Source organism: Myotis daubentonii, chromosome 14, assembly GCF_963259705.1.
Source record: "Myotis daubentonii chromosome 14, mMyoDau2.1, whole genome shotgun sequence".
Taxonomy (NCBI): domain Eukaryota; kingdom Metazoa; phylum Chordata; class Mammalia; order Chiroptera; family Vespertilionidae; genus Myotis; species Myotis daubentonii.
Genome location: NC_081853.1, coordinates 2,961,209 through 2,980,018, shown reverse-complemented (window position 1 = coordinate 2,980,018; position 18,810 = coordinate 2,961,209). Strand labels below are relative to the sequence as shown.

The window sequence follows — 18,810 nt, the reverse complement described above, 5'->3', positions numbered from 1 at the left end:
CTGTGCCAGCGCCGTCTCCGTCTCCAAAGACCTGCCTCGATGGGCCTGAGCTGCGTGTGGCGGCACGGCGTCCCGCTCGCTTATCGCCATGTGAAGAAGTGCGAAACGAACAGGCAGTGGGAGATTAAAAAAAACCTTCCAAAAAATAAAGCAGAAAAGGAAAGGGCTAGTGCTGCTTTCTGTGTATGAGACATGAGGCTGCTCCAGCCGCTGATCCCGGCACATAAAATAAACACAGGTCACAGAATTAACAAATCATCATAACTGTCTCATACATCCTGGGCTGGCTGCGGAAAAACAAGATCATTCTGGATTTATATCTGTAAGTATGGGATTTCCTGGACAGCTAATATCCACAAACAATCAAACACAGGAGGAACCCGGGGAAAAAGGCAGCATTATTTCAAATTTGAGCTGAGAGTCGTGATTTGTAAAGGGCTGAACAGGAACTGGAGCTGAAACCTGAAGCACGGAAATTCTTCCACTCGGCCCTGATGGACACGGCTCTGTTTCTCTTGGCTCCGCGTGGGTTTCTAGGTCACTGGGTTGTGAATGTGTTGCCAGATGAGAATCTCGCCAGTACAGAAACTTTGAAAATGACAACTAACTTAATCCCTCAATTTAAATAAAATAATAACTAAAAAATCTAATGATGCTTCACTCAAGAATCAGAGCTTTTTATAAAACCTGTTGCCAATATTAGGGTCTTGGAATGATCTCATCTTTCATCCTGGCTAACTTCCAGCACACGATTTCATTAACCCAGGTACTGCAGGTGATAAAACTCATTTTTCCCTAAAGAGACAGCTAAAAAGTACCAGTTATACATTTATGAAGTACCAGCAATCAAAATTATGGATTTTCTAAAAGGTTTTTAACTACTTTTATTGAAAGGAAAATCGCTGTCTCAGACTTTTGTGACACTACAGCTAATAATAAATTTTACCATTTAGACATAGCCATAATAGGGTAGACAGTGTCAATAAAAGTGTGGAGCAGAGATGATCCCTGTCTTTTAAGTAACGCCTTCTAATCACACACCGGAAATGCCACGTGAAATACCTAATAGCTCTTACAACATATAGACACACAACCGAGTGTCCACAGCGACGCAGCCTGCTGTCTACACACAGGCAGGTCTATGCAGAATTAATTGCAGGGGTAGACATTAAAAAATTCTTCTAATGCTTCCACAGCCTACAAAAAAAAGATTACATTTCATTTGCATTTCTGACTAAAATCTGTTTGCTAAAAAAAAAAAAAAAAAGTGCATTCAAATGTTATTTGCTTCTTTTAGAGCAAACTGGTGGCATTGGGCCTGTTATCTTTGGCAAACTTGTCTAAACTTTTCTATCTAATATGTTATAGATCACTAGAGGGCACTGTGGTATTTAGGCCACTCTGACCTCTTTGAGAAGTTGTTAAGGTCTTGAACTCCTGAACAACATCAGAAATGTGAGAGACTTTTTAAGGGGAAAAAAGTTTTTTGGTCACACCCAATTTTTATTTTTCTAAAAATGACTCAAAAATGCATGATTCGTGGAAAAGTCAAATTCATAACAATATTAAGCTCATTTTGTAATGGGCAGGCTTGTCACCTGGGATGGGGACACACTGTGGGCTGGGATTCAATTTGCAGACACCACGGTACAGACGGCCAGGCCTCTGCATGGCTCCCTCTCCTGCACTAACCAGGGGTCATTCAATGCAGAACATCCAGGCGTGCAAACTGAGAGCCACAAATGGGTCTGAAACAATTTATGATATCCGGCCTCTTTCGACATGTATTAGCATATACCTGGTTTCTTTAACATACACTTTGTTTTTCCAAAACCACAAACAGAGTTGCTGGAATTTCATGTGGAAGTGCTTAAGGGGCTGAAAGTTAACACCTTTGTGATCCTCCCAGCCTCACAGTGGCTGTTAAACAAAAGCCTCTTTGTCCAGGCTTTCTTGAAATGTTTTCTTAACATGTTCCAAGTAGTTTTAGGCAGGGAACTAAAGTAAACAAGATGTTACCATGATAAAAACACTTGTGAAAACATTACAGAAAGCACTTAGTAGTTTCTTTCACATAAAACTCTTCACAGTTTCGAGAAGTAAAATTCACAGAAAAAAAAAATTGTTTAGAGCAAATCAGCAATGAAATGTCTTCTCCTGTCTATAACCCTGGCCTTTTCCAAAGGGTCAAAGTTTCAGCTCTGAGCACTTTCTCCCAACATTTCTTTCCCTGCCGGCCATGCCCATTAGAGCACGTATAAAATTCATTTTGGCTTCAATAAGTAATATACATCTCACTAATATTCAAATAATTTTTTGTTTTGCATGGTGTTTTTTTCCCCCAGGAGAAAAAAACAAAAAATGGAAACAACAACAAAATAACCACCAAAAATTTCTTTCAAATAGATACTAAGCAAGGATACAAATTACACTTTTATTAGATGTTATACAAGTGATCATCTAAAAGAAAATCTAGGGAAAAGGGAATATTTCCCCCAAGCACTTAAGGGTACCTGGTATTTGAGCAACTAGGGTCTGCACCTGATTTTACATTCTAAGTGGGAAACAGGAAAATGTGGTTATGATTTAACTTCAAATTTACTCTCTCCCTTGCCAAGTAGGAGTCCCTTTTTAAAAAGAAAAAGGGGAGAATTATAAATCCATTTTTTTCACTGGTAAAGACTGTGTTCGACCTGGTGTGAAATCCCAGTGGCAGCAAGGGCGGCCAGGAGCCCGCCCCACCCGCCCCACCCCATCCGCCCTGTCCAGTCCAGTCCGCCCCGCCCCCCCCCCCCCCCCCCGCCTGTTTTGTTTTTCTGTCTGCAGATGCCCAGCCACGCAGGCTGTGGCTTTCACTAGCCTTAGCAGAGCACCTGCTGGTGCAGTCACTCCTCACAAATACGACCGTCACATGGGAACTCATGGTTGATAGATTTTTCAAAATCAACACTAAAACTGTAACTTGTTTTGAGAGAAAACAGGGAAATAAGTGCGTTCAACAGAGGGGTGTCTGCAGATTCTGATAAAGTGGCCTGGGAGCCGGGGGACCGGTGGTGAGATGAGCAGTGTTTATCTTGGAAATCCAGGCCCCATGGTGGGCCTCGCCTTGGGAATAAACACTGCAGAATGGTCACAGAAAGTGTCAAATCTCGGCTTTTTATTTACCAACAGTTACAATACTGCTTTCTCAGGAGGGACAAAGAATATCATCTTTAGACCCGTGAGTCCCCAGGCCCCTCCCTTAACCCCTCTCAGTTCACAGTGGCATTTTATTGTCAGATGGGATTTTTGTCCTGAACCGCTGATCCTGGCCTCTTTAGAAGTTACATGGTAGCACCCTAGCAACAGACCAGAAAACAGTTACCCATCAAAGTCACTTTCCCCTCACACGGGACTCAGAAAGCAGGAGCCAGCCCGCGGCAGCTGCTGGTGCAGGAAGTAACGGCAACGCACGCATGGACACCCCAAACAGGAATAAACTGTGAATTCAAACAAAAAAAACACTGGGCAGCAATGGCCAAGGAACTGCAAAAAGATTTCTCAGCTAAAAATGTGATGATACCAAAAATTTCACCCTGTGCCAGAGGTCAGCAATCTGGTCCCAGGGACACAGCCACCCTCCTCACGTGTGGTCCCACGGCTGCTGCTGCACCCCCCGGTGGGGGAGGCATGACAGAGACTCTCAGTTGCTATCTGATCCTTACAGAGAAAGCTGGCTGTTCCCGCCCTGCGACCACATTCAGCCATGTGGGGTTCTGACCAGAAACGTATGATTAACAGTTACTAGGAAGAGGCTTTTCTGCCACTTCAAGGCTGTGCACCGTCACCACCCCTTCCCGGGGGAGGTCAGACATGAGTGGATATTGTAAATGATCTCTCCTTGAAAAATGCTGAATTAGGTAAGTAAGAAGAGAAGTACTAATATTCTTTAAAAGTGCCTAGTATGGGCCAGGCTCTTTCCATGATAGACGTCTAATTCTAACAGCCCTCAGAGGGCTTCCTGCTACCATCTTCCCAAACTACAGGCGCTGACACCTAGGCCGGAGATGCTATGCAACCAGCACAAAGAACACAATCGCACTAACAGTAAGTGCTTGCACCACCCAATCGGCCTTTCTTCAAAGCTTCTTTATGTAAGGAGAAAGCATACAGTTAATCAAATGCACTGCTCGAGCCTTAAGTAGAAGGCATATAGTTAATAAAATCACTGCTTCCAAGCAGGTGGTACCATGCAGTTAAGAGCAAATGCTATGAAGCCAGAATGCCTGGGGCTGGATCTTGACACCCCCCGTTATTAGCTGTGTGACTTAAGGTCTACCTGTCGGCTGACAGTAATACTTCAATCGTATCACTGTAAGGTGTGTGTGAGGGTTAAGTGAGTTATAATATGTAAAGCACTTGGGATTGTGCCTGTTGCACAGTTCAGGGCTCTTTAATTATGAACTCTTGCCAGGGGAGTGTAAGATTAGGAGATCAGAATATACTAGTAGGTGAAGAAAACCTGTGAAGCAACATCTACATCCAGGTCAGAGCAAGGATACCTGTTGTTGAGCAAGAGTGCCTGGGAGAGTCCAAGCGCCACGAGTACCAATTTGCTGAGGCCACAAAAAAACACAACGAAGAAAGGTAGAGCATGGACCAGAATGTGCCCAGGAAAGACGTGCTTTCAGTCTACGGATCTGGCAACCTGAGAAGAACTGCCTGAAACGTCACTCCCAGCGGCCATGACTCCAGGACGCATCCTTGAGGAGCACGCGTTTGTCTGAACCACAGCTGGGTGGCTCAGTCCGTTCACTGGGAAGAAAAGTTGGCTTCCTGACAGCCACCGCGCTCCCTCAGCCTGCACCGAGACGTGGGGAGAGGGATCTGCAGAAGACTATTTTCCACTGCATCGGGCAGGAGACCGAAACCTGAAGACAACACTGAATTTCCAAGAGCTAACATCACGCTGTCGAAGAAAATTAAAATCCTGCGTTTGTCATACGTGGCTGAGCAGCAGGTCACTCAGGAAAGCACGAGAGAATGCACTGAGCTCTGAAGTTTTCCTCCCTGAGCATGTCCTCTCCCCGCGCTGGTTCACAACCCTCACTGTTCCCTCTCCCCCGACCTGCAGTGCACCCTGCAGTGGACCCTGCAGTGCGCGGGGTGGGCAGGGCTGGCTCTCACTGTGACTGGCTCCGAGCAGTGCGCGGCTCACTCTGAGCTATGACAGTCTCCCAGCACTTTTTCTGGGAAAGAGATGCCTCTGGGATTGATGAACCTGTGACCTGTCTATCTGTCTTCTTCAGCCGGTTCCACTTGGAAAGAATGAAGGCAGCACAAAAGAAAACAGAGCTAAGAGACAAAGAACGGAAAAGGGGAATGACCTTGCTTAGGCATCTGGGCGCAGCCATCCTGGAAGCGGCTCTAAACCACTGGGCTTCCTCGTTACGGAGACCAATTATCACCTAGAATCTCCGGCCACTTCTTTGGCGTAAGCCAATTTAAGTTGAAGGTCTACAGCTTCCAAACGGAAGTCCTCTGACAAACCTAAGTCAATACATAAGGACTAGAAAGTAAGCTAAAGCTGCAGGTTGGTGGTGGGCTTTCCGATTCCACTGAGCAAACAGGAACTGAGCCCAGCATGTCCCACCTACAACTACTGGATCTGACAGCAGGCTTCTTATACAAGAGCCAGACTCGGAGCACCGTGAGAAAAGGGCGATTTTGTTTTTGCTTTTAAGGAATCAAGTCTAGGCCTCAATCCTAATGATCTTCTGATTAATTTCTTTAGTACTAGATGTGGTTTAAAATGGTGCTGTCTCCTCGTGGAGGTGTCCTTTTGCATATACACATACATATACATATTAGAGGCCCGGTGCACAAAAATTTGTGCACTGGGGGGTGGAGGGGGTCCCTCAGCCCGGCCTGTGCCCTCTCGCAGTCTGGGACCCCTTGGGAGATAACGACCTGCTGGCTTAGGCCTGCTCCCTGGTGGCAGAGGGCAGGCCCAATCCCTAGGTGCAGCCCCTGGTTGGGCTCAGAGCAGGGCCAATTGGGGAGTTGGGGCGCCGCCCCTGTCATGCACAGAGCAGGGCGGATTGGGAGGTTGCAATGCCACCCTCAGTCACGCTCAGGGTAGGGCCGATTGGGGGGTTGGGGCACCGCCCCCTGTCACACTCAAGGCAGAGTCGATGGGGAGGTTGTGGCGCCACCCCCTGTCACGCACAGAGCAGGGCCGATCAGGGGGTTTGCGAGCTCCCCCCCCCCGTCACGCACAGAGCAGGGCCCATCAGGGGGTTGGGGAGCTCCCCCCTGTCACGCACAGAGCAGGGCCCATCAGGGGGTTGGGGAGCTCCCCTCTGTCACTCACAGAGTAGGGCCAATAGGGGAGTTGGCACACCGCCCCCTGTCACGCACAGAGAAGGGCAGATCAGGGGGTTGGGGCGCTGCCCTCTATCACCCACAGAGCAGGGCTGATCAAGGGGTTGGGGTGCCGCCACTGTCACACTCAGGGCAGGGCCGATGGGGAGGTTATGGCTCTACCCCGTCACACACAGAGCAGGGCCCGTGGGGGGGGGGGGGGGGGGTTGGGGCGCCGCCCTCTATCACCCACAGAGCAGGGCCGATCAGGGGGTTGGGGCGCCTTCCCCTGTCACGAACAGAGCAGGGCCGATAGGGAGGTTGTGGCCCCGCCCCCTGTCACACACAGAGCCACAGGGCGATCAGGGGGTTTGGGCGCTGCCCCCTGTCACGCTGATCCCGGTGCTGGGAGGCATATTAGCCTTTTACTATATAGGATAGAGGCCTGGTGCACGGGTGGGGGCTGGCTGGTTTGCCCTGAAGGGTGTCCTGGATCAGGGTGGGGGTCCCCACTGGGGTGCCTGGCCAGCCTGGATGAGGGGATGATGGCTGTTTGCAGCTGGTCACACACCCTTCAGGGTGGGGGTCCCCACTGTGGTGCCTGGCCAGTCTGGGTGAGGGGCTGAGGGCTGTTTTCAGGCTGGGACTGAAGCTCCCAACTGCTCCTTTTTTTTTTTTTTTTTTTTTTTATTCTGGGCCAGCTTTAGCTCTGAGGCTCCAGCTCTTAGGCCTCCACTCCTGAAAGCAGGTATCTGGTTTGTTTCGGTTCTCAAAACTCTGTATCAATTCCAGCTCTGAGATCCCAGCGGCTGAAAGCTGGTTTCTGGAGTTTTGTTTAGCTTCTATATTTGTTACAATGTTTGAAACTGCAGGCTCAGAGGCCTGCAAGGCAGGCGGGGAACGTTGGAGTCCTCCGTCACTGAAGCAAGCAAGCCTCATGTTAGTTTCAAGCGCCTGGCTGCCGGCAGCCATCTTGGCTGACAGTTAATTTGCATATTGCCCTGATTAGCCAATGGGAAGGGTAGCAGTCGTATGCCAATTACCATGTTTCTCTTTTATTATTGTAGATACATATGTGTGTGTGCATGTGCATCCCCTAATTGTCAGCTCACATAATAAATGACCTACGATTTGCAGATTAGGGTGGAAATACGTTTGGCTAATTAACAAAATGCTTTAAATGGGTCAAATTGGAAAACTACCCATTTTCCTGTGACTTTAAAATTGAAACATGTCACCAAACGTATTGACAGCAATTTTATAGTTCTGAAGACTTTATACAAATAAATCCTGGTTTGGGATGTTCACTGGTCTTTCTATAGATGAGTGAAATCAGAATCAAGATGGAACTTAAAAGTGGTTTCTAGAAAGACCTTTTCCTCTTAATACCTAAATAGGAATTGGCAAATGATCAGGAAATAACAATACAAAGATTCTATAATGAGTGATTCATAAGAGAACAAAGCCCAATAGCACTAACTTGAATCATAATAATTGCAAAGTGCTGTTGCTTAATTTAAAATAAAATGTCACTGATCTTGACTTGATGTTCAGAAACAACTGTAGGCATCTCTTCCTAAAAAAATGTGAGTACTTCCATTTTCAATGAACACATAGTGCTGTTAAAGTGAAATATTAAAGCTGGGAGGGAAGCGATGAAATAAACCCATAGATTTCCACTCATGAATCGAAACATGATATTCACCAAAATTTCTTGCAGGTAACACTAGCTCTACCTCTAAGGTGGCTTTAGTACTACATTTGTACCCAAGTCCATAAAGACAGATAGATTGTCCGAACAATATGAAGTCCACACAGGAGCAGACAGACACCTCCACGTCAATTAGCCTGACTATTTCCTGAGGCATGAATGAGAGGGAAAAGCCCGAAGAGAAGACCCTCTCACACTCCCTTTGTAACCATCATGCACCCAGATCTAGGAGTCACATCCGTGCATATATTTGATTATTCCGTGGTATAGAAATATATTAAACATACTGTATTAACTTTCAGGCTACATATCAATGACTCAATGATATCACCGATATACTTACAAGATGTCAATCATGTAGGGCAGGTAAGGGAAATACTAAGTTGCAGTGCAAAGCATTTCACTTCAGGTAGACACATCAGTAACTTCCAGAGGTACTTGACATGTGTTACAGGTTCAAACAAGATAACCCAAATTTTAGTTATACTTCAATTGTAGAAATTAAAGTTACTGCACTCTCCACACAAAGACAAGGATGGGAACACAAGTCAACACCAAAATAGAAAGATAAGAATCAAGCTGTCAGCATTTCCTCAGCAGCCACTGTTTATGTTTATAAAGTCATTTGTATGGAAACACAGAAAAGGCCCAATCAACAAGCTGCCGTTGGCCAGTAACTGGCACCAATTTTAGAAAAGTCAGCTAATGAGCGGTCATTGATTTGTTGTATAGAGACATGAATAAAAGTGAAAACTAACTGCAAGTTTAATATTGGGAGAACGTTTTTTTTAATCACTTTCATTCTGGAAAAAAAAAGGGGTGAACCTAGGCTCTTACTAATAAGTGTGTCACACCGCCCTTGGGCGGGTGCACCCCTTGCTCTCGACAGGGCAGGCCTCCCTCCAAGTTGTAACCATTCCCGAGACGGTGTGCCCGACCTTGAGATGTCCAGTCCCTCTCAAAGCAGTCGTGTGACACCCTCCAGCAAACAGGCATTTGATGAGGAAAAGCATGGACGGGGAGGGGATGGCTACGAAAAGAAGCAAGCAACGTAGAACCATTCTTACTTTAGAAACGATGGGAAATCTTCGCACACTGCTTCACAGCCTGGCCACTTGCACACACCGTGTCCATAGAGCGGATGGCTATGGGGGTGCTCCTCGTGGGGCAAGCTGAAAGAAAACACACAGGGGCTCAGAGAAGGAGCCTGCTGCCAGGGACCACCCCGCCACGGAACCCAGAGGCCCAAAGCCAACGGAACGACTCTGAGCGCCCTTTCCCCAGGAATTTCACTCATTCACTCTGCACTGTTACTTAAAAGCAAGAGTTAAATGCCCAAGTGCCAACGGCGGGATGTTAGCAACGTGCCACCGTGCAGGAAAGGTGTCTGACAGGCTTTGATTAGATGCAAAGCTCTCTGCTCAGACTGCGAAGGATTCTTTAAGGAGCTGGAACTTATCTGTTAATCTGCACAATGAAATTGCAAAATCTGTACTTAATTTTGATTCTCTTACTGTTTTTTACCCAGATTATACATTTTTCTCTTCCCTTCCACCATAAATTACTTTACCATAATTCACACAATCTTTTCACAAGTTAATTTTGTCAAACAATAGTGCAATTAAATAATTGAGAATAATAAAATACTTCAGAAAGACAAACATATCCAAGTAATTAGCTTAAAAGAAAAAAAAAGCTAATAATGGCAAGAAGATCATATCCCTGAAATTGCTGACCCAAGTGTGAGAGAAAACTTGGCAAGAACAAGAAAGTGGTAAGCCCCCGGCGGGGTTCCGATGGATCCGACGACCTGGCCCATGGACCAGTCATAGGACCCGGCCGCGTGCACTCGGGGAAGCATAGCTGTGCACTCGCTGATGAACCACATTCTCAAGGATTTTCTCTCTTAGGTTCTGCAGCTAGACTTCTTTCAGACAAAGTATTTTCACATTTGTTTCCATAACCTTTTTCCATCAAATAGAAATATAAAACTAACACTGAAAGTTGTGTTTTGTGCACAAGCACATTCTCTTCAAGGAACGGGCTATTTTGCAACTTTTTCCACTGCCTCTTCCTGACTTTTAACTTCAAGCACAGGGAATTATCTCACACACACACACACACACACACTCTCACACACTCACACATGCACGCACGCACTCCTGTACACACACAGGAGTCTTGTATTTTATTTTATTATTTAAAGTTTTTTTTCTAGAGAGAGGAGAAGGGAGAGAAAGAGAAACATCAATGTGAGAACGCCGATTGGTTACATTCCTTACGTGCCCCAACCCGGGATCTAACCCAAAGCTTACGTGCCCCAGGGGGAATCAAGCCCAAAGCCCTGTGGTACACGGGATGATGCTCCAACTAACGGAGCCACACCGGCCAGGTCATGAGTCTTGTATTTCATATCACCACCAGGATGTGTATTAATATGTTTTATTGATTCACATTCATACAGCAGACATACACAAATGCCACTTGTCCCTTACTTGTAATTACGCCACAGTGAACATCAAAAATAAACACACTTATGTAGCTGTAAAAAAGAAGGATCTTTTACCCTTTGAGACAGCATGGAGGGATCAGGAGAGTATTATGCTAAGCGAAATAAGCCAGTCAGAGAAAGATGAGAATCACGTGATCTCACACATATGTGGAATCTACTGAACAAAATAAACTGACTAAAAAAAGAGATCCAGAGACATAGAAGCATGGAACAGACTGACGAATTTCAGCGGGAAGAACTTACATGCATATATGCATTGCCCATGAACAGACAAAAGCGTGGTGAAGGCCTGAGGAGGAGGTGGGATCAGGGTAGAGGGGGTCAATGGGAAAAAAGGGGAACATCTGTAATACTTTCAACAATAAAGATAAACTTTTAAAAACCATGAATATGAAACACACACATACACAGAATGACACCTTAACGAAGATCAATAGATCTCCCTATGGCTTTTGAATGATTTTGCTGGAAATCTAATATGATTTGAAAATAATAATAAGCTATTTTGCCTTAAAATAGAAAATAAACCTGGAAACAACAACAACACACCCAACCCTGTACAAAACTAACTTATGAGAGCACTGAGGGTGTCCCTCACAGAGACAAGAATAACACAGTAAACTAAGATGGCCAGAGCGAGATTTATGAAAAAGCCCACGGGCAGAAGGGTAAAATTCCACTGGACTGAAGGAAAGAGCTGCTATTATCCATGTTCTCCTTCGTGTTTTTTAAAGGAGTAAATAGATGCAACCATTTTAAATGACGGATGCTAATAAAACTTATTATGATAATCACTTTATCATCTATGTACACAAGTTGTTATGGTGTACAACTTATACAATGCTGTATATCAATTATATCTCAATAAAACTAGAAAGGTAGGTGACACAACATTGAATTTAAAGAAATTGACAATATTTGAAATTAAAGAATCCTTCTAACTACTAGAATTCTTGAAAGGAAATCATTTAAAAAAATGTTATTACAAATAGCTTAAAAAGAAAAGAAAAATCTTAACCATAATAACTTTTTTCCTTACCAATTTTATTAAGATTATTAAGGTATTTTCATAATGTTAACAGTTAATATATGTTAATTGCAGAAAACTTGGAAAATGTTGAAAATAAAAAAATTATACTTATACACATACATATTTTTGACAAATTAAAGCATGAAGTTTATATCATTCTTTTATAGCCAATGCAATTTTGTAAATAAGTCCTCATGGTATCAACCAGTCTTCAAGTACCTTACTTACTGATGTGTAAAGACTCTAGTTGCATGCCAAAATTTATCTAACCTTCTTCTGCTTTGGACATTGAGATTCCTTTCCTGTTTCCTTAATTTATGAATAATGTCAGAAATAAATTTTACCAGGCTAAACATCCAAGTATATAACTGATTTTTACCAGAAGATACATTCAGAGAAATGGGATCACTCAGTTAACAAGTGCTAAGTTTTAAAATTTACTATGAATATTCTGTCAAGTTGCTCTTGAGAAATGCTACATGCCAACTCCATTCTTAGCCATTACACATATTTTTGTGTGATTCTTTAAACTGGAAACCTGAAACCTCAACTAGAGTAAGGATATAAAATTAATATCAATACAGGCATACCTCGAGATATTGTGGGTTCGGTTCCAGATGACTGCAATAAAGCGAATATGGCAATAAAGTGAGTCACGCTTTATTTTGGTTTCCCAGTGTATATATAAAAAGTTACGTTTACACTATTCTATGGTCTATTAAGTATGCAATCGCATTATGTCTAAAAAACCAATGCACTTACCTTAATTAAAAATACTTTCATGCTAAAATCTGCTACCCACTATCTGAGCCTTCAAGGAGTGATCACCTCTGTGGCAGGGTTCCACAAACCTTCACATTGTAAGACAACAACTCCAACAAAGGAGTATCTACGAAGTGCAACAAAATGAGGGATTCATGTAGCTAAACACTGCAAATGCTGATTCTACTGTGCTTTCTGGGTTCAGCTGAGTGTTCTGAAAATAATCTGATGAACGAAAATGCTACCCATTCAGTAGAGGAGCTTACGGCCACAAGAAGATGTGCATGATTTCACGTGGTGCTCGCGCTCCCCCCACGCCTGGGTTTTGGTTAACGTATTTGTGGAGGCGCCATGGCTTGAATAAAAGCTGCTATGCACTAAGAATTTATTTTTCGTTCAACCTGGTCAGGAAGGACAGATGACAACTGACTGAGGCCTCGGAGGGACAACCAGTGACCCCTGAAGTCCAGAGAGAGTCAACTCCTCACAGCAGAGTCCCACACTCAGAGTCCGCTTAAAAAATATGCCTCTGCATTAAAACTATGTTCTTATTATGAAAAGATTATCTGCTCTTATTTTTTTAAAATCCATATGACTGCAGGCTCCCGACGGAGCACACGCCTCTCCCCAGCCCAGCAGCCACCCGCATGGCCTGCTCATGCATCCCTAGTCTGCCAAGTGGAAACACTCACACTACTGTCACTTGCTTCTCCCTGTTAATACACCACTGGATACTTTTAAATACACAATTGTCTGAAATAAAGTGCTCGGCTTTGGAAACAAGAGGAACAGGCTGGCAGGGGACCTGGCAGAACGTCTGGAGAAAGATTCTGTAATAACTGCGGCCCTTGGGGCGGGGCTGGGAGGCAGGTGGTCATTTTTGGTTTCCGGTGAAGTTGTTATCTTGTGTGCTGCAGGAATTGTTTGCTGTGCAACGGTAACTTCTCAAAAATAAACACACGCCCACGAGAAGAGCCGGTGCTCTGCCCTCGGCCCGGGGCCTCTGGCCCCTCCTGTCGGAAGCCCCGTCAGCCCACCAGCCGGACTGAGTCCGTCTCAGGAGAGTGGGACTAACACTCAAGTTCGGACTGCCTTTGGGGACTTGCCGGAAAGGACAAGGAGGGAACTTCAAAAACAAGGGAAAGGAGGTTTTTACCCTGAACTGATTAGGAGATTTATAGAATGAAACATGGTGGGAAAATGACCACGTGGTATCCAATGGTCAAATAACTCCTGTGAGCCAATCACATAACTAAACGGTTCAAGGACCACTCGCGGGGGAGGGGGCGCTTTGCAGCTGCCTGGGCCAGGGACAAGTAAAGACGCCCCGGCTCTGAAGGAATGAAACTTGCTGGCCCCAAGTTAAAGTTTTTAAAATTGAGATTCAGTTGCTTAGTAAGTGTCTCTCACTGTAAACTCCTGGGCTGGAAACTCCCAGGGACAGGGTTGGGTCTAATTCATGTCCACACGCTCAGTACCTCCCGCAGAACACAGGCCAGGAAGTGCTAGATGGACTCATGAATGGACAGGCAGGACGTAATGACATCGTTCTACTTAATTTCTATACACTGAGCTGTGCATCCTCGTTTTTGGAAGGTAGACACCTGTGTTAGTATCATTCATGCTGTTAAAGGCAATGACCAGAATGACGCCCATGTATTGGAGAAAACAGCATTCTGGCACTTTCGATTGATTTTATTGTGAATATATCAAATACAAACAGTATGCAAGCAGAAAAACCAGCTGATTTAACACTGTCTTGATAATCCTTGACATGTAAAAATTAAGGATGATTTTAACAAAATAATAGTGATAGCATTTCAGATTAGAAAGAGCCGGCTTGCCAAGGAAAGGGTGATTACACATAAATATGTAACAACAATTCCTGATGTTACACAATAGTAAATACAGTATGTTGTCATGTCATTTCCTATGACATTTACTTAAGAATTGTTTCTAGACACAGAAGCATGGAACAGACGGACGAATCTCAGAGGGAATGTGGGGGTGTGGAGGGGGTGATTAACCTGGGAACTTATATGCATATAAGTAATGACTCATGGACACAGACAATGTAGTGGTGAAGGCCTGGGGGACGGGTGTGGGGTCAAGGGGTCAAGGGGGGGGGAACACAAACAAAGGAAACATCTGTAATAAAGATAAATTTAACAATAAAGATAAACTTCAAAAAACTAATTTTTATTTATTCTTTTCATATCAAAGTATATCAGCCAGAGACTTAACCTCAACAGTGACTTTAGCCTTTGAGAGGATTTTATGTCCTCAATGATGACTATCCACTACTGCCTTCCCAAGTTCACCAATTCACCAAAACTCAGACCTACAACCACTGAATTCACCTGCTAAAACCAAGAACAGCTCACTTTCAGTCTGCAGTCTTCAGTGGTCCTTCCACCATTAGTCCTGTGAGCTAATTTTCTCTGAGGCAACTGTGAGTATCATCGTTGACGGAGATAAAAAGAATAGACACCTTGCTAAACCCCAAGGTATTTCCTACTAATTCAAATGCCAGCTCTCCTTCCACAGGCACAGGGCTCCTCTGTGCCCTGCCCCGGGCTCTCCCGTCCGTCCCTCTTTTACGTCTCTCCCTACTTGTTTTTTCTTTTCCAAATTCACCCGTCTCCTTCTTCTCTCAATTTCTGATACATCTGTAACAAAAGGCTACATCTGTTCCCATTTGGATTTAAAGCTTCTCTTCCCGACCCCAAGAAAAAATAAGCCAGATCATAAATTGTATTTTATTTCACTGGCATGTTATTTGATAAATTAAGTTACAGAAAACTGCTGGTCATTCTCCAATCACTCAAAATTGTGGAGTACCTTTTTCTTTCCTACTCTCGGTTTCTAAAGACTCGCCTATTCTGGACATTTCATATAAATGGAATCATACAGTATGTGGCCTTCTGTATTTGGCTTCTTTCTCTTAGCATAGTGGTATGTAGGTTTACGGACACTGTGCAGTGAGTGTCAGCCCTCCGTTTCCTTTTCATGGCTCAATACTATTCCTCTGATGTACATGTTCTGTTTATCCACTCATCAACTGGCAAACGTCTGGACTGTTTCCACATTCTGGCTATTGTGCTTAGTGCCAGTGTGACAGTGCATGCTAGTCTGAGTAGGTTTTTAAATCTCTGGGCTACACATCTAAGAGTAGGGTGTTGTCATGTGGTGATGCGAGTTAACATCTTAAGGAACTGCCAGACTCTTTTCCAAAGCAGCTGCACTGTCTGAGGGCTCCAGTTTCTCCAGATCTAGCCAACACTGGCTGTGTGGCTCTCTTAGCCACCCCAGTGGATGTAAAGGGGTAGCTTTTTGTACTTTTGATTTATATTTCCTTAGTGATTAATAGTGTTGACATCTTTTTATTATTATCCACCCAAGAATATGTAATATGTTTACTGATTTTAGAGAGGAAGTGAGGGGGGGGGGGAAGGAGAGGGAAAGAGGGAGAGGTGGGGGAGGGGGAGGGGAAGGGGAAGGGCACCTATCAGTTGCCTCCTGTACACACCCCAACCCGGGATCAAACCCAAAACCCCAAATGCAGAAACAGAGCCCACCAGGATGATGCTCCAACCACCTGGGCCCCAGCCACGGCGGACGCTGGCAGACATCTGTCACTGGCCCTCTTGACCACGTGTCTACCTCCTTCAGAGAAACATTTCTTCATTCCGCTGCCCGTGTTAAATGTTGGGGTTCTGTCTCTTTTCTGTTGCGCTGCCAAAGTTCTGTTTTATTTTTTTCCCTATGTTCTCTTCTAACAGCTCTAGCTCTCACATTTAGGTCTATGACACATTTTGAATTAATTTCTGTACATGGTGAGAGGAAGGGGCCCAACTTCATTCTTCTGTATATTGTCCCACCACTGTTTGATAAAAACGTAACTCTATGCCAAATAAATTATCTTATCAGCTTTTTAAAAACCAACTGAACATAAATATAATATCAGTAGTACTTTTGTACTTCATTTTTGCTTATTTATTTTTCCCTAATATACTGCTTGTGTTCTCAAAAGAATTTATACTTACATTATAACGTAACTTTTGAAGTTTCATTAAATTATAAAATAACTTTTAAAGTTTGCTGGGGCAGAAATATCTATTTAATTTAATAAAAATAAAACCTTAGTACAAACACTTTTTGAAGGACAAGTGTGAGGCATGCTTCCCTGCCCTGCCAGCCTGGGCATGAGCACCTTCTGCTCCTCCTCCTCCCAGCTCCAGGCAGGAGTGGGCGTGGCTCCGCCTTCCCTCCAGGCAGGAGTGGGCGTGGCCTCGCCTTCCACGCCAGCACTCTCAGGGAGCTCAGGGATAAAGGCCTCCTTTGTCAGGACTGCAGCCCTAACCACCAGAAACCTGGCCAGTCATTTAAACTGCCTGCCCTCCATTTCTGCGTTTGAAAACTGAAGGGAATCCCAGTGGTAACACTTCCATGAATCTTCTACCAGGAATATGCAGACGGACGGGCAGAGGACACAGGACTATCCTCTTACTGACAAGATGAGTAGGGAGGAGGTGCTCCATGACTACGGTTAAGAAGAAAGAGTGAGGCCTGTCTCCTCCAGCCGCAGTGACAGAGGGGGCTCCCCTGCTGCCCATCACTGCCCACAGGCCGTTTCCTTCTAAAGCGGGGCTGGGAACCTTTTTCCTGCCAGGGCCAGTTAGATATTTGTAACATCACTCCTGGGCCATGCAAAATTATGAAATTAGCCTGCTCTATTTGGTCAAACATTTAATGAACTCACCCCTGATGCCTTGGCAGGGCCAGGCCCAATGCCTTTGTGGGCCTATACGGCCCGAGGGCCAGACAGTCCCTCCCCCTGTGGATCTAAACCATCGCCCACAGCCTCCCGTACACACATCAGAAAGTACAACGAATCCCATGCCCCCTCCTTGGAATTCGACGCAGTGTGCTTCCCTCCCTTCCTTGCCATCGGGCCTTTCCAGCCGGCCAACGAAAGTGGCACGCTGACCGAGACAAGGCACCGGGCTAACAGGGCCAGCTCGCCGCCACTACCTCGGGCCTCGCTGCGGCTCAGGTCTCCTCTCCCTGCCCGTCTCTCAATTCCTCCGTCTCATGTCCATGTGCACATGCTCCCTATGTCCATCCTATGACACTGTCAGCCACAGATCCTCCTCTCGCAGGCCCATCGAGGCCAAGGACTTGGGCTGCACGGCAAGGGCTGCTCATTCCCAACCTAACACGGAGCCGCCGCAGGCACCGCCGGTCCCTGAGGGGTGTTCTCCTGACCCGTGTCAGGACGTCCACTAATAAAAACTGTGACCATAACGGTGTCCATGGAAACCACCACTACTTTTAAACTTTCCCCTTTGTTTGGTAGATTCTTTAACTTACACGAAAATGATTCCCGTTTCTCTATTCACTTTCTACTTAACATTTCCCTGCCTTCTCCTGTGCTACGATATCCTACTCTCAATGATATTTTCAGTGTCATACCAGGGATTGCTTAGGTCTGAATATGGGAGCATGAATTTGACTTCTAGTGACAAAATGATACTAAAACAATAATCAAACCTCAGGTTTTTTAATCCACACTGGAGGACATGATTTTATTGATTTTTAGAGAGAAAGGACTGGTGGAGGGAGGGAAGGGAGGGGAAGGGAGAGGGAAAGGGAGAGGGAGGGGGAGGGAGAGAGAGAGAGAGAGAGAGAGAGAGAAACCGCAACCTGGGTATGTGCCCTGACCAGGAATGAAAACCGCGCCCTCTTGGTGTACAGGAGGACACTCCGACCAACTGAGCCTTGCAACCAGGGCCAGATTTCAGATTTTTATGCTAAATTTTCAAGAACTAATTGATATCAATAGGTCAACTTGAATGGCACCAAACCAGGTGAGTTGGCTTTGGAACTTGAGCACGGGCGGCCGCATAAAGGTCAGGGCAGGTTCACAATAGCCAAGTGACCGCTCAGACGTTGGTGTCTGCGCTAGGGCCATTCCTCTGGTAGCTTCCACACCATTGCTGCCTCCCCCAGAGCAGCTGCAAGTCAAATCCCAGTGTCGGGTAGAAACTAAGAGGCACCGGTGTCTTCACAGCGGGCTGCAGGCCTAGGGACAGGTCTCCTGCTTCCTACAACAGTGCAGTGCTCCGTGGGGACAGGAGTGGGAACAAAGCAGCCGCCGGCGCCCTGGCAGCCTCGTAAAATGACGTTCTCCTTTAACCTCCACCGAAAACCCCTGGAGATGACGTAGCTTATTTCTCACATTCTGCCTTAGCTTTGCTTTTCATTCATTATGGAAATGTGCTATTCTACGTGTTTATCCGTTTTCCTAAAGTAAGCTGGCAACTGGTTTTATAATCTGGACAGACAGAGCTGTTTATCAGAGCCTGTTAAAGGCCGGGCCCGGAGGGACGGCGATGGGTCCCCTGCACAGGCACATCCATGCCGCCCAGCGTTCACTCCCAGCACGGAGTC

At 45.3% G+C, this 18,810-nt stretch overlaps 1 protein-coding gene across 23 annotated transcripts in view; it reads right to left on the bottom strand.

The window, feature by feature from the left end:
- FOXP1 (forkhead box P1) overlaps positions 1–18,810 on the bottom strand; it is a 487,040-nt gene that overhangs the window by 41,836 nt on the left and 426,394 nt on the right. For 22 of the 23 annotated variants that reach the window (XR_009448473.1, XM_059662966.1, XM_059662978.1 and 19 more), the window contains one exon: positions 9,121–9,225. The exons of the other annotated variant lie outside the window; for it this stretch is intronic. Coding sequence is in view for 21 of the 22 variants with exons in the window: in XM_059662966.1 (XP_059518949.1) it covers positions 9,121–9,225 (105 nt within the window). In the remaining variant the exon portion in view is untranslated. The remainder of the gene's footprint in view (positions 1–9,120; positions 9,226–18,810) is intronic. 23 annotated transcript variants of the gene reach the window in all.